Below are 22,222 nucleotides of genomic sequence, written 5' to 3' on the forward strand. Positions count from 1 at the left end.
TCTGATCTCCCTGCTTGATGTGGATAGTAAGATATTTGCAGGATTGCTGTTGGGTTACTTGGAACGGCGGGAAAGGCAAAACAACATTCTCTCAAGGTTCCAAGCAGGTTTACGGAAAGGCCTCTCAAAAAGCCTGAACAGGACAGTCCTGGAAATCTTGGGTGAAGGCTTGTGGGATAAGAGGGGCCCACTGTTGTTCGGAGCCTGGATACATTTATCCAGAGCTTTTGATTCAGTGAATAGGAATCGCTTGTGGGCAAGCTGGAAAATTGGGCGGTCCCGAGGCCCCTTTTGGCCATACTCTCGAGTTTACACAAAGACATTTCCTTGAGGGTGAGGCTGGACTCAATGGGACACCTATCAGAGGTGTTTAGGGTGGAGAGGGGGTGAGGCAGGGATGTATAGTGGCACCCCTCCTCTCCAAGCTATATCTGGCAGATCTGGGGGGATCATTGGACTCTTCGCTGTTGTCTAGTCCAAAGATTGGCCTTCGGCCCGTTAGGTGGCTGGCCTACGCCAATGACCTTGTCCTTCTCGACCGCACCGCCATCTGCTTGCAGCGCCTTCTAAATTATTTGGGGAATTATGCTTTGACCAGTGATTTGCCAATTAACCCAGAGAAGTCTAAGATAGTTATCTTTAGGAGGCCTGCACGTTGGGTCCCAACTTTTAAGTGGACACTGGGTGGTGGTCACATAATTCCGGTGGTGACAGAGGTAGCATATCTGGATTTCGCTCTCAGCGCATCCCCTTCATTCACTCAAACCCAGTTCATCTTTGGTGGAAAAGTTGCACAATTAACAGCAAAAATGTGCAAAGGTTCAACCACATTTTGCAACTTCTCAATACTGCCGCTCATTAAGTTCTACAACTCTGTTCCGACAATTCTTTATGGGATGGAGGTAAACCCACAATTTTAGAAAATGAATTAGTCAAAGGTAGAGGGCTAAGTATGGAAGAATGTATTGGGCCGTCCGCATAGTCTGCCAATGACAAGCCGAAGATATGAGCAAGGCCTTCAATCATTGTGGTCGTATGCCGAATGGAGGCTGTCTCACACTTTAGGCTGATTTTGACTCCAAAAGCTGATTCACTATATGAAGACATCAGTGGGCTCTTAGCTCAGCGCCCCTCGGTGTTCCTCTCACAGTCAAAGTCTGTAGTGGAGAGCTATTTGAATGTATGTGAAAGCGATATGGAGACCCTATTGGCTCTAATGAAACGCACAGATTTGATTGACACAGTTGACACTATGCAGGGGCTGACTCTGGCTAAATCACTCTCCGCACATGACAAAAAGGTGCCTGAGACAGTCGACTAGTTGTAGGGTGAGGCGTGCCTTCGTAAGAATATGGCTGAGCCTCCTCCACACAGGGGAAGTGCTGTTCAACCGTGATAAAGCCAGAGATCCCCAAAGAAGTTGCCCGCAATGTGCGGCTCCTGGCCTCCAGACTCTCAGACATATTCTGACTGAGTGTAAGGATACTTGGGATCTGAGTGTGAGACTCTTGTGCCAATTTGTGGGAAAGGAAGAACAGTTATTGTCAGGAAAGTTCTAGGAGAGACGACCCAGGTGCGTATCTCCTCCAAGCTCTCTGCTTTCTGTAGACTTTAAGTCTTGATAGTATATCCCCATACCTGTCACTAACCTACCCGAGACCCATAAATCTATTTTTGTGTCCCCTTAATGCTATAGCGACTGTTTTGCTATGAGTTTATCTTGATTTTTAGTTGTAGATATGGTTGATTTCTGAATTGTAAGAGTGATTTTAAGAAATATGTGAGAGAAAATTAAGTCTCGATATTGAGACTAATGAGTGACCATGGTTATGTTTCGTTGTCATTGCAAAATATTTTTTATTGTAGTTCAGTATTCCCAGAAACTGTGAAAAAGTTATCAGAATTGTATTCAAATGTTTCTTTTTCTTTCCCTTTCCTTTTGTCTTTTTATTCTTCTTCTTTTTTTCTCCTTTTTCTTTCCATTTGTGTTTATTGTTATATGTGAAAAGCCAAGGTTCAGCTATGACACATTAATAAAATTAAATTATTGGTCTTGCCACATCTTCTTCAAACTTTTAACTACACCACAGTATTTCAATAACTTACACCCGATCCACACCCTTGGCAGGTCTACCATTATAAGATCCCTTGTCCTGTTATGTACTCGCCTGCCAGGACGAATGAAACTACTAACAAGTACTTCTGTGGTACTTGTAAAGTCTCTTGACTTTCCACAGCATCAGTTTTGACTACTTCTTCTGTGAAGACAATGAAACACATTGGTGCTGTTTGTTCCACCCTTGTGATTGCAACATGCAATGCAGGTCACGCTCCTCTGCTCCTGAATACTTTGTCAGAAGGGAAGCTCTCCTGCCACTCTCGGCACGGGCAGTATAGCCCAGTGGCAACGCGCTCGTCTTGGAAGCAAGACGACCCAGAGCAACACGGGTTCGAATCCCGGGTCTGCACTTAGAAATCTCTTCACTATTAAGCGCGTTATAAAAAAACAATTATAATTATAATGTTCCCACTCTTGTATTAACCAAGTGCCGATAATGGCTTTCATTCACTCTTACTCTTCTTTGGCTTAGACAATGCTTGTTTAGGTCAGTTCCCACTATTGCTTCTTTCTCAGTCTGGCAATAGGGTCTACAAACAACTAGCTTTTTAATTGTGTTCTCTCGGCTTTGACATTGTTGGTTCTTATTAACTGATTTTGTTATTGCCCTCTTTGGCTTTGGCAATAGTAGTTTGTATTCACTTCTGGTAATATTGCCTTCTTTTGACTTGGGCGGTTACTCTGACCTTTATAAGCACGCTGATGTGTATCCACAGTTCTTATTCTGGCATCTTCCGTGAATCAGCTCGGTATTCACAATAATTATTATTCTTCCACTTCCCCTCTTTCACATCAGTACGGCATTTAAAATTATTATTATTCTTCCACTTTCTTTCTTTTACCTCAGTTCGATATTCAAAATAATAAGACCTGGCCAGTGGGCGATCATGGAGCATTCCAGTGTCGCACACTGCTTGTGAACTCACTGAGTATTGGGTAGGCGTCTGCTCGTGCTGCTGCCTCCAGGTCGTCGTCGTCTTCTTCTGCTCTGCTCGGCCCAGCAGACTGCTTCTGTCTGCTTTCCACCGACCACAGCAGTCAGAAAACGAGCTTTCCTTTCTCCTGGGCCACTCCGGTGCTCGGCTGCCACGGGAGCCCGACTTACCATGGGGGAAGCTTCTTAACCTCACGCTTACCACCGCGTGACCTTAGCTCCAACAACAACGCTTTCCACTGTGCAACCTCTGCATTCAAGGTCTCTGACAGTAGAGACACTCTCAGAATCGTCATCTGTTCGGCAAACAGCAGTGGTTACAGCGTCTCGCTCTCCTTCAGCTGCAACTGCAATGTGGAGTTTCTGCAACCACTACACCTCCCACTATGTCTCTCTATGGTCTGCACCTGAGTTGGCCTGTTATGCCTCCCAGTCGCCCTCAGGTGTGGGTCATTAACACTATAGGCTGCAACTTGCACCCAGTGCCTCTGAATCCCTCTTCCTCGTCCCACTACTTTGGGCATTGTGGGACTTGAATACCCCAATGTTAAAATTAACCTTTTCCACACTTTCAATTTTACAATACGCCACTAGGATGGTAGGGCTACAGGGAAAGTTATTAAAGGTGGTCTCCCATTCCTCCTGACCTGCTACACACCCCCCAACCCCATTTGATCTTTCCACAGAACACCACCCCCAGGTTCAGAATCAGGAAGTGTCTGCCTTTCCCTGGCCACATGAGAAGGGTCCCAGGCCAGGTTTTCTGGGGGAATCATCTCTGATTCATCACAATATCTACCCCACTGTCTCAAAGTCAGAAAGCCTTCCTGTTCAGTAGGTGGGCTATGTCACCCATAGTGACATACCTGAAACATATTTGGTGTTGGCTCAAATGAACTCTCAAACAACTATTGTTTTCAACAATAACTGCATCAATCCCCCCCCCCATAACAACCCCAAGACCCCGGTCTAGTCTAGGTATTGCAGTATCTATATGCCATCCTCCCATGGCTTAGTCTTCTTACTCCGGTAGTATGCCAAGTGTCTTTAGTCTCTTTGGGATATACAAGCGAATATAGTCTTTAAGTGCATCGGTAAGAAAGGGTGACCAAACTTTGCCAACCTCCCCATCGTACCCCGTATTATTGCTGTCATTTTATCCACACTTACAGTGTGCCAGATTGCATAGTACTATGTATAAAGGACGGCGGTTCCTTTTGCTTCCATTGCTTCATTGTGCAGCGTCTGGCACTCATTAACAGATTTGCACACAATGCTCCTGCACATCCCCCCAACCTCCGATCCCCATCTGTTGTAATGTTCAGGAGCGCCAAAGCTCCATCCACCTCCAAGTAAAATCCCAGCATCCTGCCTACCTTCATCTTCACCTCTTGTCAGAAATGCTTGATGCGGGCATCCCCACCAAATATGCTCGCCCCCACTTCCTCGCCAGCATAGTGGAGAGTGCGAAGCCGAGGTGTCCATTTTGTGGAGCTTCTCCAGCGTGTAATGTCACCTATGTAGCATCTTACTTCTATTGTAGCTCTCATGCTGTACCGAGGTGTATGGGCTGTACCACCCTTTTAGAGCCTGTCCCCTTTCCCTGTCTGTGAACGCTCTCCCCAGGCCAGCCTCCCATTTATTCCTCACTTCCAAATGTTCCTGTCCCTCTTGATCTGAAAGGATCCTATAGATGGCCGAATTAGTCCCGTTATTCTCACTGAATTATAGCAGCCTTTCCCACTCTGCCAGACCCCTCGTGGCCCCTTCCATTATCGTTGGAGAACCCACCCAGTGCTTTAACGGCTGGTAAACGTAGAAATCTTCCTTTCCTAGGTCCTATTCTCTGCAACAATCTGCAAAGGATTTAAGATGAGCAGCCTCGTAGAGATCTCCGATTTCCCTTACCCCTCACACAGTCCGCCTTTTAAACCTATTGTATCCCACCCCTGGCAGGAATGCAGAATTTCTAAAGATTGGGATTCATGGCGACAGCCACGGCGCTAGCCGGAGCCTCTTGTTCAGGCGGTGCCAAATCTCTGGGGTATTTTTCGTGATCGGATTCTCTGTAAGCCCTCTCAGTCTATCCTCTTTGTATCATCCAGGGCATTTCCCAGAAATATTCTACCACCACGGTCTGCTCTATGACCACCCATTGTTTCTTGTTGTCCTCTTCCCCCCCCCACTCCGCTAGGGCTCTCATCTGTGCTGCTTGATGGTTTTTAACCACTTTAGGGCATAAACCCCCCCCCGCCTTTTAACTCTGAATAGGATTTTTCTCCCTATCCAGGAGTTCTTCCCATTCCAAATGAAGCCCATTATATCATCCTGCATCCCCTTCATCATCTTCCCCGGTTTTGGTAAGGGACTCGCCTGAAACAGATATAGCAGACGGGGGAGGATGTTCGTCTACACTATAGCTATCCATCCTAGCCACGATACATATAGCCCCTTCCATCATGCAAGATCCGCTTTGATTAGTCACGCCAAGGGTGAGTAGTTTGCCCTGACTATCTGGCTACAGTTGACATCACATTTACTCCCAGCCCTGTGCCCTCTCCGCAAACCTCCTTCTTCCCACCCCAATTTAACCGGCACATGATCCGATACCATCATGCTCCCCATGTGTATCCTCGCCGTGACCTGCACTACCCTCTATAGTCTATCCGGGAATACGCTTTAAGGACGTGCGAGTAGGAGTAATCCCTGTCCCAGCGAATGATATCTCTATTAGGCATCTTTGATACCCGCTTCCTTAATTCTCTCTTAGTTGTTTGAACATTTTTCCCATTGCATGCCCCCTCACCACGCCCGACTGGTCAGTACTCGGATCCATAGCCAGGTTATAATCCCCTGCCATCACCAGTTCGACCTCCCCAAACTTGCCCAATTCTGTCAGGCACCTCCCCAGAAAAAGTTTCTGCCCATGATTAGGTGCATAGACCGATGCCCACTTGTACATTTGGCATCCTAACTTCCCCTTCACCATCGCAAATCTGCCCTCAGGATCCCTCTTCACCGTGATCCCTTCCAGCTTTATTGATTTATAGAAGAGGCTGGCCACCCCTGCCCTCTTGCACCCCGCGATAGCGTGATATTGAAGTGGATATCCCTATTATTGAGACGCCCCACATCCCCCTTCATCAGATGTGTTTCCTGTAAACGGACTATCCCTGCTCCCCTTTTCCTAACATCCCACAGCACCGTCAGTCTTTTGCTAGGGCTGTTCACTCCCCCTACATACCATCATTCTAGACTATACATCGCTCTTTGATTGAATGTGCTCCGAATTCCCTGAAAACCTTTCCTTCCCAGACCAGGCCCCTTGCACCATTCTTCGAATATCTGCCCCTAGACTAGCATCATATACCCGACCCAGAACTGTCCCTGGATCCATCGTCCAGGTTCTTGACGTGACCCCCATACACAAACACCATGCAGTGCCCACCCCCGCTCAACCTTGTCCCTCTCCACCCCCTGCATCAACCTTCTCTGTCCCTAGTGGTGAGGCCTGCAAGTATATCTGATCTTAGCCTTGACTGGGTCCGCTTATCCATATCACAATTTCTTCCCCTTTTTTTATTCCACCACTCGTGGCCATTATGCTCTGACCTCAAGCCCCTCTCCCCCCGCTGTCTCTTCGCCCCATCCTCATGAGATTTGCGGGTGCTTATGCCCAGAGCCTTCAAGCCATCCTCCACCTGAGAGACAATTCATTACCCATTCAGAATTGAAGCCTTGTCGGGAAGAGCCACTGGCATCTCATCTTCCTCTTATTAAGCTCCTGTGTAAGTGGTTTGAATGACCTTCTCTTCGCTAGCGTTAGTTGAGATAAGTCATCATACAGTTGAATGTCGCTCCCCCTCAGTTGAATTTTCCTTTTCCCCTGGCAACTCATAAGTTGTGATTTGTCCTTAAAACTATGCATCTTCACCAGGAAATCCTGTGGCCGAGCCCCTGGCTCCGCTCTCCGACACCCACTCTGTGTACTCTTTCAGTCTCCATGTCTCGGCCTTGCTCTCCTTCCGTAAGGTCAGTAAACTTCTACCCTCCAGATCCGAGCCTTCCACTGCTTCCTTAGGGTCGTTGATCTCGGGAGGAAAGCTCAGGGGCAACGTGCTCGCCTTGGAAGCAAGATGACACAGAACACTTCAGGTTCGATCCCCGGGTCCGTGCTTAGAAACCTCTGGGTATTAAGCGTGATATAAATAACCTGTCATATCATATTGTCCCTCTGTGATCTGTCTTGCAGATCTTCACCCGTCTCCTCCAGGGCTCATATCCTTTCATCTGTGACTTGTGGTGTTGTGCCAGTTCAGGTACTTTTTCAGGCTGCCTCGTGATGAGGCCTTCTACTTCCATCACTTGGTCTCCAAGCCCGTCAATGTCTCTGCGATTCGCCATGATCGCCTCCAAGAGTACTTCCCTAATGCTGGCTGCCACTGTTTTGACCGTCTCCGTTATCTCCCCTTTAAATTTGGCCAGTGCTGCATGTAGATGCTCCTTGGTGAACACCATCTTTTCTCCTCCTTGCATTTCCTGATTCCCAAAGTGGCGCATAGTTTGATTGTGCCCTCGCTGGTGTTCTCTTGCTCCCGAGCCCCAGAGGAGCTTTGGTCCCATCTACATCCTCTGTGCTGCCTCTGTTAGTAGGCCTCCCAGGCCTCCCGCTGCCTCTCCCTTTTGAGATGTCCCCTCCTTCCAAGAGGGCTCCTCCTCACAGTGCCTTTTGGCTTCCTTACCACTCTGTCCTCTATTCCCCCACTAATGATTTCCTCCTCCTCTGCCGTAATGTTCTCCTCCTGGGACCAAGTGTCAACTGCCACAATCCCAGAAGGGACCATCCACCTCCTCTTCGGTCCTTATTACCTCTCTTTTTACCATCCACCGCTGCACTTCAGCTCCTTCCCAATGCATGGGTGTGCTTCGCAGCTGGTCCCTCCTCTGTGGCGGAGGATGTGCCGTGTGCTCTTGTCCACCTCTATTTGCTTCTTCCACGTCACATACTCCTACTGGGTGCTCCCTTCTGATGCTTCAGGTGTCGCAGGCTTCTCATGGACAAGACAGCAAAGGACTCCTTCTTGTCTCTTCCCCTCCCCAGCAGGACTGTGTCCTTCCTCTCCAGCCTTCCTGCTGGGCTGCACAACGCGCAGTTGCCTTTATTCCCTATTTGCAACCTTGCTGCTTCCTCCACTGCTTTCCCAGCTTTCTTCCCCTTCAAAAGCCTATTCTGATCCTTTGTTCGCTGCATGGCACCCGGGAGTCCTCCTCCTCCTGCTGGCCCCCAGACCATGCAGCAACTGCCTATGACTCCCCACCGGGCCGCTCCTGCCTGCTCTTCAGCTCCAATACTGTCATGTGGTTGGCGCCACCAGCCGGCGCCGTGCTCCCGCTGCTGCATGGCCATTGGAGCCCTCCTTCACAGTGCTCTGCTCCCACGCCGCACGGCAAGTGGCAGGCGCGGCGAACACCCAGCTACACCACTGTTCCAACTCCCCTCAGGTGTCCTCTCTGCCTGGCCGGCCGGCTCCCCTGCACCTCCACAACGTGCCTTTTTCTCCGGGACCACTGCCAACTTCCCTGTTGGTGCTCCGGCATACCCACTTGCCCACGCCTATTAAGTGCTGGCCCCCCAATACGCTGCTGCTCTTCTCCCTTCAGGCGCAGTGTTGCTTGGCCCCTACTGAATCAGCAGCCTGCTTCTGCCACGCCACCCACCATTTTCCCACTGGCCTCTTTCCACTCTTCTCAACGCTCTCCCCTCACCTCTGGTAGCCCTGACCTCCCGGGCTGCGCATCTGCTCGCTCTGGGCCCGCTCTCAGCCCTGCAGCCTTCCCCACATGTCGGGAATCTTCGGTTTCCCAGAGAATCGGGAAATATACTTTATAATTTCATATGCGGGAACGGAGTTCGCGCTGCCCGCATCCGTTAGGCCACCATCTTGGTCACGGCCACAACAGTTCCCATTTTTTACAGTTTCTGGTAATTGTGGCGTATCGTGTGATTCAGTCACTTCTCCCAAGACGGAGCCTTTCCTTGTAAGGCTAGGGAAGAGAGCACACTACGCAATATTCCCTGTAGGGGTGGCGTCAGTCAGGACCACACAGGGAGAGACTCCCCTCCTGGGAACAAGGACTCCCGTTCCGCAGAGGACCATCGGCAACATCAAGGCTTCAGAACAGCCTAGAATAGCAGAGCACTGTTTGTCATTGTAATACCAGCTTCAAAATACCAGAATAAGAAACAACTGTTCAAACTACTGTGAAGAAGGATGATCGAGCAATACCGATCCCCCAGTGGTTGGGAAACAGTAATACTGTGACAAGGAGGATCACGCGAGTAATAGAGAGTACTCAATTGGAAGAAAAGAAGGACAACGATCCTCTGCTGGGGCGGACACAAGACTGCATTATAAAAAAGGAAAAAGTAGAACTGTTAGAAGAGAGTGAATCCCGGGAGTTTCAAGTTAGCAGGTTTGCGGGAGCTAATCAGGGCCAGGTGATCCTCCGTCGGCAAGAAGAAAGAAGCTGGTGTGTGTGAAGAGCAATCAGGGAGCCGGGAGCAGAGAAATTCAGGGAAATGGAATCCAGCGTGACCAAGCCAGACGTGAGTGGTGGTGTGACCCGTGAGAGGTGGACTCAGCCAAGCTTCTCAAAAGTTGGCACGAAGGAAGCATGGAAAACATCCTGATTAACTGGAGAGAAGTTCCAAACCTACACCCAAGCCCGGTGACGCCCAACCGTAGAAAGCAAGGTAACGTGGGTGGTGAGAGACCCGGGAGGGAACACTGACATAATATGGGGCATGCGGCCTACTGGTCTCAGTGAATTGTTAAATACAGAGAAGAGTGAGAAGTACTCGGGGACCCGGCCTACTAATCCCAGTGAATTGTAAAATACCAAGAAGTCTGAGAAGTACTCTGGGACACAGGCTACTTCTCCCAGCGAATTGTTAAATACTGGGAATAGTCAGAAGTACTTAGGGAATTAGCCTACTCGTCCAAGTGAACGGATAAAGATTAAAGAAAGCAAAATATATCATGAAGCACAACATAGTTGTCCCAGTGATCCATAAACTAAGCTAGAGAGTAATCTATCACACCAGTGATATAAGAGAGAACCAAGATAATGAAAGGATAAAGATAAAGAACTATTGAAACACAGAGAGCGAGAAGCCCATGAAGAAAGACTTTATCTCATCAGAGATATCCAAGGAACAGAGACGGTCGAGAGAAGTATAAAAAGAGAAATACCAAGGCCAAGAACACAGAAAGGGAGACGATGGTTAAACCAAGGAAAAGGGTAACCAAAGACCTGGACAAGTCCCTCAACAGAACTGAACAATCTCATATAGGAAATAACCAAAACCTACTTAAAGACTGTGTACAAAGGCTGTGAAAGCCTACCCAGGGCAAGGGAAGCATTCTCCTGGATTTCTGATGTTTTTTTGTAGAGGTAGGGTCAGTGTAACTTAGCTTTGGACGGAGGACAGACTATTTGTTTTGGACTTCATGACAGAAGACGAGCACCCCAGTTAGTTTTGGTTAGGCCGGGAAACCGATAGATAAGGTATATCTAAGCCTTCTAATTTATTATTTGTATAAAACCTTTTGACCTGCCAAAATTTGGTCCGTCTCCTCCATCTGACCTAACACATAATGCAGATATTTGGGTTCTGCCGTAAGGTTAGAGTTCAGCGCTTCTGAAATGCTTGGGTACTGGACTCCCAATGACAGCCTCCGTGTTGAGGTCACTTAAAGACTTTTCACATGTTCCATTAGAACAAGTTGACCTTAGAGTTCTGATTTGAATGCAGTGTGGATCCAGTTTCTGAAGCTAGATTGCACCCTTACACCAATACTTATTTACTTGTATTATTTGTTAAAACTTTTGTTCAGCGCGGGCCATACCCAGAGGGTCTCGAAACATCTTGCAAGGTTCAAAGGTTGAGAGGTGAAACAGAAGTTAAAAGAAAATTCTGGATAGTATAGAAAGATTGGGATAGAAATGTGGTAGCAGGGAAGGTGGAGGGCAGGTTTGTGTGTGGGGAAACATGTATGTTTTGATTACATTTCTGAAAGTGGTGATGCAGGGTGCAGTGCAGATGTGAAGAGGTAGGGTGTTCCCTGCCCAGTAGGCAAATGATTGCTTCTGTGTGCATGTTAGTTTGCAGAGTTGCATATGTAGGAGATGTTGGTTTGCTTTTATGGTGGTTGTGTGGTTGATGACTTTGAGTTTGTCATGAAGGGAAGATGGGGGGGTTTTGGTGGATGGCTTTGAAAACAATGCAGAGTCCTTTGAAGGCAATTCTTTGGGGAGCTGGGCGAGGTGATGTGTGAATGTTTTGGTAGTTGGAGGATAAGTCTGTGCATTTTGCATGGGTTGCAGCGGGGCAAGGGTGCTGCTGGGGGATTTGCCTGTGTCAAAGTATTTTGAAACTACTTCTGGCTTCCACTGGTTGCCAACGTGGTCCTTTCATGACACGTTTGATATGATCCCAATTCATAGTCTGTGAATAGATTGCTTGGCGAGACCAGTATAGATTGTGTTACAGTAGCGCCAGTGCTCTCGTCAACTCCACCCGATGGTCTAAATGTGGAAGAGGGAGGATTTTTCGGGGGAAGTTGATGTTCTTGACTACATAGTTTATTCGTGGGAAATTGTTCACTCGTGTTAAGGGTCTGAGTGATGCAGAAGGGCAGCCAATCCCTAAGGTTAATGAGGGAAAATACGTGTAATGCCACAGGACTCTAGCTGAGCTCGGGAAGGGCACCAATAATATATGTCAACATGTGCTCTCTTTATTAGGGGGTTGGTTGCAAAATTGTGCAAATCATTTCAAAAAGAGGATCTTCCCAAGCAAAATAAAGGTCAGGATGGTTCAAGCAACACTTCGGTATTATGTTATGACCAGCCCTTGGTCATAGGGTCCACTCCAAAGGACACTCAGGATACTCAGGCCAGGTACTCTGGTTACTTTATTAGCTTCTTAGTTACAGGATCAGATGTCATCAGATAATTGAGAGATCAAGAGGATCAGGGATAATGAGCCCACTGGCTCCCACCACCCATGGTCACATATTGTAACTGCCTGGGTAAGAACCAATTCAACTCTAAACATTCTAACCTCACACTCACAGCCTACATTCTGATGATGACATCAATCCTGGCACAGCATACATTCAAGCACAGGAGCCAACCCTAACACCTCTTTTCCTGCAACAAACAAACTAGTAAACTCACCAGAAGGAAGCTAACCCTAACATCCTCCTGTTGCAGAAAGGAAAATCTGCTACGACACACTGAACATGACTTCCTCGCTCCAACCATGTTCCACTTACCACTGGGAGATTGAGCCAGCAGGCTTAACTAACATCCCACGACAGACTCAGCCGCCATAACTAACACTCCTAAACAATCAAAGTAACACAATTCACCTTCTGTTCCCACCTGCCACGAGGAACCTCGAACTGCCACTTTCGAGCACTAACCGCCCACCTTGGCAACTACAACAAACACTACCAAAGCCAACCAAACACAAAACTCCTTCCGTTCCTCCCTGCCACCAAGAAACCTCGAGCTTTCACTTCCGAGCACTAACTCCCAAAACCGGGAAAGACCAGGTACTGTCGTAACAACACGAGACACTTACTAACAACCCAACAATCTACCGGGGTCAACAGAGAACTTCACTTACAACTCATACCGCTGTTAGACCCATTCAGAAATTCAAGTAAACACAGCCACACCAAATCGTCACTCACTCACCCAATCACACCATAATTAAAGGCAACTAGCTGTCACTAAAACAAACACAACAAGACCCAGCTGCAAATGTTGGCCTGACATTTGAGCCCTTCTGAACAATTCAAAACACCCCATAGTGAACACAGCCGAAGATGAAGCGTTGCCAAGGTTCTGCGATTGACAAGAGGAACTTGGTGGCAATCTCAGAAACCACCTAAAAATTCATAAAGAAAACCACCAGATACAATATCACCTGCATCTTCAGAATTTCACGCGAAATCCCTGGACCCTAGCAACTCCATAAGGTCACAAAAACAACATATAAGCTTCACATAGCTTCTGGCACTAATCCCCTGCTAGGTGCCTCTGGGCTCCGCAGAAACACACCCAAAACACATTAAAGCTACACTAAACTTCAAATGAACTCCGCAGAGCCACAATTTACCAAAGCATCAAAGCTCCGCAAAGCTTCTGGTACTAGTCTTCTACTAGATACCTCTGAACTCCGCAGAGTCACTAACCAATTCACCCATCAGAACTCAAACAAGTTCCTTGACCACTTCTTGGTCATGCATTACAACTAAAATCTCTTACAAACCCCACAGGGTTCCTTGACCAACTATAGGTCATGTACCACACTCCCACTCAAGTCAAAACATACACCACGACATCAAATACAGTCAAACCCGTACATAGAATGTAAAACTGCTAGTCAGCGCTGCAGTCGCTCTAGCAGAAATCTTGGGTTGAACATCAATAACACAACACACATAACAATATATACCACTGCAATGCCTCAAAATGGTTATACTACACATTGCATTGACAAATACTTTCACATTGTAAATTGCAGGGCGCATTGGAGATAACATTTCCTGAAAGTCCATGTTGCCAAAGCACAGGCAACTCTAATGCTAAAATGCCTCGAAACGTTATGCTAAAACCAAAATGAATGTCATCCCTCTGATCATGCACCCAGAACACATACATGTTCATGCAAACCACTAACCACAACACATCCTGACATGCCAATGTGGCTATCAACTTTAGCTCAAACCTAAAAGTCCATGTTGCCTATATGTTAACTTATCGCTGAAATGCCTCCAAATGTGTTATGCTGAGCATGAACTGGATGACATCACTGGATGACATCACTTGATGACATCATTCTGATTATGTACTACACCTCTCACACCAGTCATTCAAGCAAAATCCAATAAGTTACAACTAAACATACGACAGTATGGATGATATGCCCTTTAAATATGCTACCAGCTAAAAGTATTAATCATTGTCACCAAACCAAAAGATTGACATTCTTACATTTCAAACCCTCCATGTTATATACAAATAACATCAGCATGTAGTACCAACACCTTGTTGCAACTCCTGCAACTACATGTCCCAATTTGCAATGATTAGGCATAACATGTGACAAGCTCGCTGCCAATAATAACAGTGGCATTCTAAATTGCCCCCATGCGCCGCGCTCTGCTCTTACTTAATGGGTAGACCGACTGCTCACCCAAGCACCGCACTCAATTACTCTCCACTTGGCAGCCTTGCTCCATCAGCCCCCATGAAACAACTGAAAGCGCCTCCGGTCCACTTAGGTTGTTCCGCTTGAAAACGTTGAACACGCTGAGCAGACTTCCTCCCCATGTCGTCACGTTGCTTTTTCCAAGGCAGATTAACATGCGGAGCACTTCTCGATACAAATGCGAACCTCACTTCCTGGTCACGCTGCACGTTCTGATAGGTGCTTTACTCAGAGATCGGATAATGTTCAGATCGACTTCGTTCTCGTTGCTGCGCGTCCCAAACAAGAGCAGCTCCAACAGCTGACGCAGCTGCATTCGAAACGATCACCATCACCCACTGACACTCGAGTGACGTCATCAGTCGCCCTCGATCCAGGGAGCCCATCGGAGCTCCGCAACACCAACGGCCAGACGGTACCATACCGTCTGCCAAATGGAGCATACAGGAATCCACCTCCTCTCACTCCAGCCCAATCCGCCAGACGATAGCCGCCCGAGCGGATGACCAGACACAAACCCGCAGGTACATGCAACTGATACAGCATGCCGGTAGGAACATTTCTTTTAACAGAAAGTGTCTGTCTTCCCTCCAATGATGGATACACCCTCACTTTGCTGCTTAGTTGACAGCAACACAACCTGTTTTAATCAACTTTTGGGAACCCAGCTTGGGCGCTCATGCCCCCTCATGTGCCAGGGTGACTTTCCTGTCAGCCGCTCCTGATCCCGCCTGGCACTGGCAGGAAACTCACATCCCAGCGAACCCTTGGGACAAGCTGCCTTATTCAGCCCTGGGTGGCTGCCTCAAACAACCCTGGGTACTTCCATTCTCCTGTATATTGGGCAGCCTCTAATGACTCCTGGGCTCCAGCAAGTCACTCTCCCCTCTCCCCAGGGGTCTCCTCGGACAGGCTGTCCCTTCCAGCCCTGGGTGGTGGGCGCTAAACAGTCCATGGGGGCAGTGGGCTCTCCCTCTCTCCTTGCAGTCACTTGTCCTCTTGCCTGCACCCCCCGCAGCAGAGTCTCTTCTCCTCTCTCACATGACATCACACAGGTATCTGCTACTCTTTTGCTTCACATGATGTCCACTCCAAGGTCAAGGTCCTCCCTCACCATACCTTGGACATACTCGTCGCCAATTGTTATGACCAGCCCTTGGTCATAGGGTTCACTCCAAAGGACACTCAGGATACTCAGGCCAGGTACTCTTAGTGGTTACTTTATTAGCTTCTTAGTTACAGGATCAGATGTCATCAGATAATTGAGAGATCAAGAGGATCAGGGATAATGAGCCCACTGGCTCCCACCACCCAGGCTCACATATTGTAACTGCCTGGGTTAGAACCAATTCAACTCTAAACATTCTAACCTCACACTCGCAGCCTACATTCTGATGATGACATCAATCCTGGCACAGCATACATTCAAGCACAGGAGCCAACCCTAACATATTATTGCCCCACTGCTCTGGGCCACCGGCACGTGCTGGCGGAGCCCAGAAGAAACCGCATTGAAATTCAATAACCCTTCATTGAACCATCTATTGAAATGCGTATCCAAAATGTTTTAATTATATCTGCTTGTTGGTTACGCCTGTAATCATTGTTGTTGCACCTGAAAAGAAATTAAGATTTAAAAAAAAAAAAAAACAGTTACTAAATTTCAACAATTTTTTGGGATGTATAGTAACCAACGTTTAAGTTTTATATGGCAAAAGCCACGTAATAGAGGAAGGTTTGCAAATAAATGGTGCATTTCAATGCGTCTGAATTGCCTCTGTGGTTACGCAGTCTGCTCTGGCCTTGTCCAATTACTAATGTGGTTTCCGCTGCTGCGAAACCACAACCAAGACAGGCAGGCTTCCTGATCTGATACGTGCTATTGACATGCTTTCATCTCTCCCTCCTACATTACAAAACATTGGAATATTAAACCTCTCAAGGGGTTTGAAGAGATGGCCCCTTGCCAAGGTGTGTCTGTCCTTGCTCCACAGTGTTCCAGCGCGAAAGATGGCCCTTGGGCTTGAAAATAGATCACGCCCCAGCAGTTTGCTGAAGATTGCAGCATCATTTGTTCTCCACAAATTTTGTGATTCTGGAATTTGACCGCTTTTACCATGAGACCTGTTAATGAAAGTTTTAGACGAACAAGAAGCTTGTGCAATTTGGTATAAGGTTCTTTCATCGACCGGTGCAATTTCGATGTTTTATTTACGAGTACATTTTACTGAAAAGAACTCATCGAAATTTTTGGGGAGGAGGTTGGAAAAGTGTATATAAGGTATGTTGGTGTCGGGGATAGGTAAAAAAACAATAGGGGATGGGAGCTTGGGGTGGAATCCTCCAAAAATAAAAAGAAAACGATTTTGATGAGATTTTTTTCAGTAAAAAATACTCGTAAAAAAACATTGAATTGCACATGTCGATGAAATGACGTAGAACCGTGCAATTTGATGCTGAGGCAAAAGCGACAACAAATATAATGTTCCCTTTTTGCGACTTGGTGCTGAAACGTTTTGGTAGCGCAGCCGGTCGCAGTGCCGCGTGTCACCTTGGATATGTGCTTGCTGCTCAGTGGCACAGCTTTCAATGCTAGCAAGTGCTGTGGACTCTCACCCCTTCTTGATAGTTCTTATGGCTTATTTTTCCTTATGTGCCCTCCACCCCTTGTTTTTCAGAACTCTCCGCTATACCACTACCTGCAGGATTTGGGCCACACTGATTTTGAGGTATGCCAGCCGGTGCCGCAGGAGGTCGAGCCTTGCGGAGCCGAGGAGGGCCCGCGAACCAAGGATGCCCTCGGGATGCCAATGGTGAGCTTTCTCATTGCCTCTGTCTGACCTTTCCATGTGTTGTTTTGTAGCAACTGTCTGACTACACTTTAAAATAATAATTCTACCACCAAAGCTTTTTATCGAAACATTTGGAACTTTTTTTCATGAAAAACAAATATAATGGGCAAAAAATTAAAATAATGAAAATTTAGGAGTGCGCTATATAGAAAAACAACAAATGATGCCAATTAAAATAGCTCCAACACACACACACTAACACAGTTCAAATGGCATCAGGAAACCACAGTCGTGTTATTGGGCTTACAAAATTGGTATAGTAGCCAAAAATGTGTTGGCACTGCTTCTGAGGGCGAACATGGCGTAAACATCCTGTTCTGTCGTAAGCTACCCGTGCAGGAGAGTCTGCAAACACGGGTTAGCTCCCTGTGCCGTGCCAGAGGACACATATGTATTTGCATAGCCTCTGGGCTCCCACGTTTTTGGATAGCGTTGGCACCCCTACATCAGGATTTCAGACTGCATTGGTCCCCGTTACTTAATGTAACTTATAGTAGGCTCCTTGGCGGTTTATCATTGTGCAAGTTGTGTTCAGGGTTGTGTTTGTAACAATGTAAGAGAATATACCACTTTATGGAATTAAAGTGTAATTCTGCTTCTAAGAATATCTGGGCGTTTGAGACCCCTGGTTCTGCAGAGGAATACTCGCACATTGCGATGCGCTGCATAGTTCCTGCGTAACATAACAAAACCTCTGTGCATAATGTCATTTGGGGCGGGCGATGTCACTAAGGATAGAAATCAAACCTTGTTTTTTGTTTTTAGTTGTGTATGCTTTTATTAAACCTTTACGAAGAGAGAAAAGAAAAAGTACAGTAAATCAATCAAAAAAGTATCAATACATAGAGAAAAGTTAATTTACAATTAATGTGTGAGCAATTTAGCATAAACAGTGTAATCCCTTGGGATACTAGGAATTAATAGCTAAAAGAGTCCTGTGTATTTATACACATGAGTAAGCAGTCAATCACGTGCGATCCAAATGAAGATTACGAATGAAACTAGACGGAGCCAGACCCTCGCGAGTAGTTTGAATACACTGGCAGTGTTGCCATACCAGTTCAGTTGGAAGACCCAAATATAGAGATTTTAGTGCATTCAAACAGGAATCTGTGAGGGCCTTAAGTTGCGTGCAGAACAAGGTGAGATGTTTAGCTGTTTCAGGAACTAGATGGCAAAATCTGCAGAGGCTATCTGTCACCAGAATCTGTTTCCACCTCAGTTTAGTGTCCAATGTTGGGAGAATGTTCCAACGCAATCTAAGTAGGACTTGTCGATGGGCCAGATTGGGAAAAATCGTGAGAACTGGAGAGAGAGTACCTCTTTTCTTATGTTCATGTGCTAGGTGAAGCATAGAGCTGTATGAGTGGAAAGCATGCATGGTCAGGCACCAATCGTACTCCCACAACTTCTTTTTAGTTTTTGTAGGGTTAGGTGCTAGCTGTACTGAATCTGAGCTGTTGTTACACAGAATAGATTCACACAACTTGGCAAATTTAGATAAGAAGCTGGATCGATTCATATTATTCCCAACACATTCATATAAGGTGTTGGGTGTAGGTACCTTGAGTTTGGCATAGAGCGTAAGCATCCACCAGTAGACTTGAGATTTTAAAGAGATATAGCCTAGCTCAAATCGAACCGTAGCCAAAGGGACCGCATTGGGTAAAAGTAAGACCCGTCTCCAGATGTCACCTTCAATCACATCAATTTTGGAGATGGTTAATCCCGTATATAACTCCAGACCATATATCAATTCCGGGGCTATTTTGCCCTCGAAAAAAATAAGGGCAGATCTAATGGCGAATAGGCCATATTTGCGATCGATTTTAAGGATCTGCCTAGCAAGTACCTTAGCTTTAATCAAGAGTAGAGCCTCTACTTGCCCCGACATAGTAGCCAAGGTAGCTAAAGTAGGTGGAGCCAGTAACTCTTACGCCCCCCAGATTCCAGGAGTTGATTTTCTTCCTACAAGGACCTTTAGATAACGCAAGGATTTTGGTTTTTGCAGGGTTAATGTTCAAGCCAATTAGCTTAGCATAGTTGGCAAATGCATCTAACAGGCGCTGTAGCCCCACCTTAGTAAGGTTGAATAATAAAAAAATCGTCTGCATAGGCCAACCATATAAACTTCACAGGGCCAAGTCTTGGTGCTAAGAGGCCCTCCTTTAGTAAGTGTTCCGCTACGTCAGAAACATATTGATTAAACACCCATGGGGCTAAAACGCCCCCCTGTCTAACTCCATGAAATGTGTGGACCACGGTTGACCTGTCCCCCTTTTGATTTAGCCGAATTCTTACACCCGAGTTGTTGTAAACACCCTCCAGAAGGCTCATTAGTCCCCTTGGTAAGCCCCAGGCAGAAAGTTTACACCATAGCCTGTTGCGGTCAACGCAGTCAAAGGCTGCCGAGAGATCCACAGAGGCCATACAAGTAGGGACCCTATCAGAAGTCCAGGCAGCCACCTGAATGCATTTAACCACAATCCCATTAATGTTTGTAGAATGGGATTTGCGAAAGCCTGTTTGGAAAGGACTCAAGGGATGGCTGTTTTTTCCCATCCTTCAAATGCGAAAGGAGAAAGTCAGAGAAGATTTTGCAGTCTGCATCGATTAACACAATAGGCCGGTAATTTTTTGGGTCAGACCTACTGCCGCATTTGAAAATTGGGATAATATGTGCAGAGGACCAAGAGATGGGGCATACCCCAGATTGTAGGATGTCTCGGAACTCGAGGCATAGAAGGTTAGCCCAAAGATTAGGATCAGCTTTGAAGGTGTTATTATTTAGCCCATTTGAGCCAGGTGCTCTAGATTTTCTACACTTCAGAATTAAGTCTAGCACCGTATCAACCTCAATCGGGGGTTCCCATTTAGTGAGAGGGCCTAAAGTATCACAGTTCGCAGAGTGATTGTTTCCCTGCAATGGGTTTGGAGCGAATCTGTTGGAATAGAAATCTAACCAGCCTTGTTCCGCGATTGGGTTTAATAGGGCAATGACTGGGTTGCTGTCCTGTCCATTAACAATGGACCAGAAGGCACCAACATTTGCCTTCATAATAACCTGGAGCATTCATTCAGAGTCCTGTTGTAATAACTGATGTTTAATTGTTTTGCAATCATTTTTGTAGGCTTGTTTGACCTTTTTAATGAGACCTACGCGTAGGGGCATGCCAGGTCAGAGTTATAGCAATGTGGATGCCTACTAGCTGGAGTTGGGCGTGCATAGTGATTACCGAAATCATCTACTGCTGCTCGTACCAGAGATGTAACCATATCGGTGTTAAGTTTCCATTTTGCAGTCATAAGTAGTCTGGTAGTCGGAAAGCCCTCAAATTAAGGTTCAAGGTGTCAATGTTTTTAGAAGTCCACCAAACCGCAGTACCAGATGAATTAGGAGTAAACAAAAGTTGGGAACGATAGGATCCCTGCAAATGGCATGTTTTAAATATTGCCGTTAGTATGCTATGATCGCTCCAGGTATTCATGTGGATTTCAAACTGTGAGCATCTTAAATGTAAGTATTCATCCACAAATATGTAATCGAGCATAGAGGAGGAATGCTCACGCCACCAGGTATGCCAAATGGGATTTTCAAGCAAAGATTGTGAGAGGCCTAGCAGGGGTTGTAGGTCTGTGTTACCCAACCCAGTATAACAGGTGTAGCCATCCCGTTTCTTCCTCGTATAGCACAAGTTGGAAATATTCATCTCACAAATTTCCCATGGTGAGTACTCCAGTATACAATCGCAATTTAAATCCACAGCTAGTAGAACATGTCCTGAGTCATTAGCAAGCACCCAATCTAGGATAATCCGAGTGATCGTGGACACAAACAATTCAACTTCTCCCACACCTCTATGCCAATAGATGTTAATGATTAGCAATTTCAATTGTCCACTACAAGAAGTAAGATCAACACCCAGAGCCCCATATGGGAGACCCAAAAGAGCACTGCCATATAGACCAGAGCAATTATCCACCACGACAATTAGACCACCAGATGGTCTACCTCCCAAATTATGTCGAGCAGGCTGGGCAAAGATTTGATAACCATCTAAGAATGGAGTCGAGGTCATCCAGGTCTCCTGAATACAATTAACATTGGCATCTCTCAGCAGCTGTAGGCATTCCAAGTTTGTAAATAAATGCTGGTTGCCTCTAGAGTTCTAAGATTTGAAGCATAGATCCGAAAAGGAGCTTAGATCTGGCCTTGGGGGTGTTAGCCTAGGGCACAAGGTTTTGCCACAGGGTGGAGATAATGGTGGCCCAATCAACTTCCTTATCCTGCTGGTTAGGAAGGATTCTTTGATTAAACATGGTATCAGGGCCGTCTAGATTGGCCACCAATGGTTTAGCTGATAGTTGTATAGAGGGAGGCCCTTGAGGCAACGTTTCCCACAATGATGCAGATTCAACTTTAAAACCCAATTCCCGCAAAGAATCTGTTTGAGTAAGGAGAGGCAAGAAGAATCAAGCAGATATCTTGAAAATGTCGGTCTGGAAAAGCCACTCTAGCAATGTCTTTAGAAGATTTTAGAGAGAGCGCTGGAATTTCAGAGAAAATGCTCAGGACATTACATCTGTTCAAACAGATTGGAGCTTCCAGCTCTAGCAACCTCTGAATTTTTACCAAATGCAGCGGTTTCGGTTTGGGGACATTAGTGCCTTCTTGACGCCTTAGAAATCCTGCAGATAAATGTTGGTGTCCCTTTAGATTAGAGCCTTGCGTTTTAACAGATTCAGAAAACTGAGGCCTAGCAGTTGGTTTATGCAACCGTTCCACCAGGTCTCGGATTCCTGCCGAAATTGTTGGATGTGTAGAAACTGCTGGGATATTATCCCCCTGAAGCAGCCCCCACTCCGCTCCTAAGTTCAATGGAAGCACAGGGATCAAGGGCTGGTTGGGGAATTTATTTGTGGGGGGTTGAAGTTGGATAGGCCCACATATTGAAAAAATGTGGTCAATCCTTGTTTCCGAAAGTCCTTGGACCTTGGTTGGATTTCTAACCTGAGGCACAGCGGTTATC

General features: G+C 46.5%; 1 protein-coding gene across 3 annotated transcripts in view; it reads left to right on the plus strand.

Annotated features, from left to right (window-relative positions):
• VEZT (vezatin, adherens junctions transmembrane protein) overlaps positions 1 to 22,222 on the plus strand; it is a 373,255-nt gene that overhangs the window by 71,576 nt on the left and 279,457 nt on the right. For all 3 annotated transcript variants that reach the window (XM_069629813.1, XM_069629814.1, XM_069629815.1), the window contains exon 2: positions 17,019 to 17,153. In XM_069629813.1, the coding sequence (XP_069485914.1) occupies positions 17,019 to 17,153 (135 nt within the window). The remainder of the gene's footprint in view (positions 1 to 17,018; positions 17,154 to 22,222) is intronic.

Source organism: Ambystoma mexicanum, chromosome 12, assembly GCF_040938575.1.
Source record: "Ambystoma mexicanum isolate Mex_15411 chromosome 12, UKY_AmexF1_1, whole genome shotgun sequence".
Lineage (NCBI taxonomy): Eukaryota > Metazoa > Chordata > Amphibia > Caudata > Ambystomatidae > Ambystoma > Ambystoma mexicanum.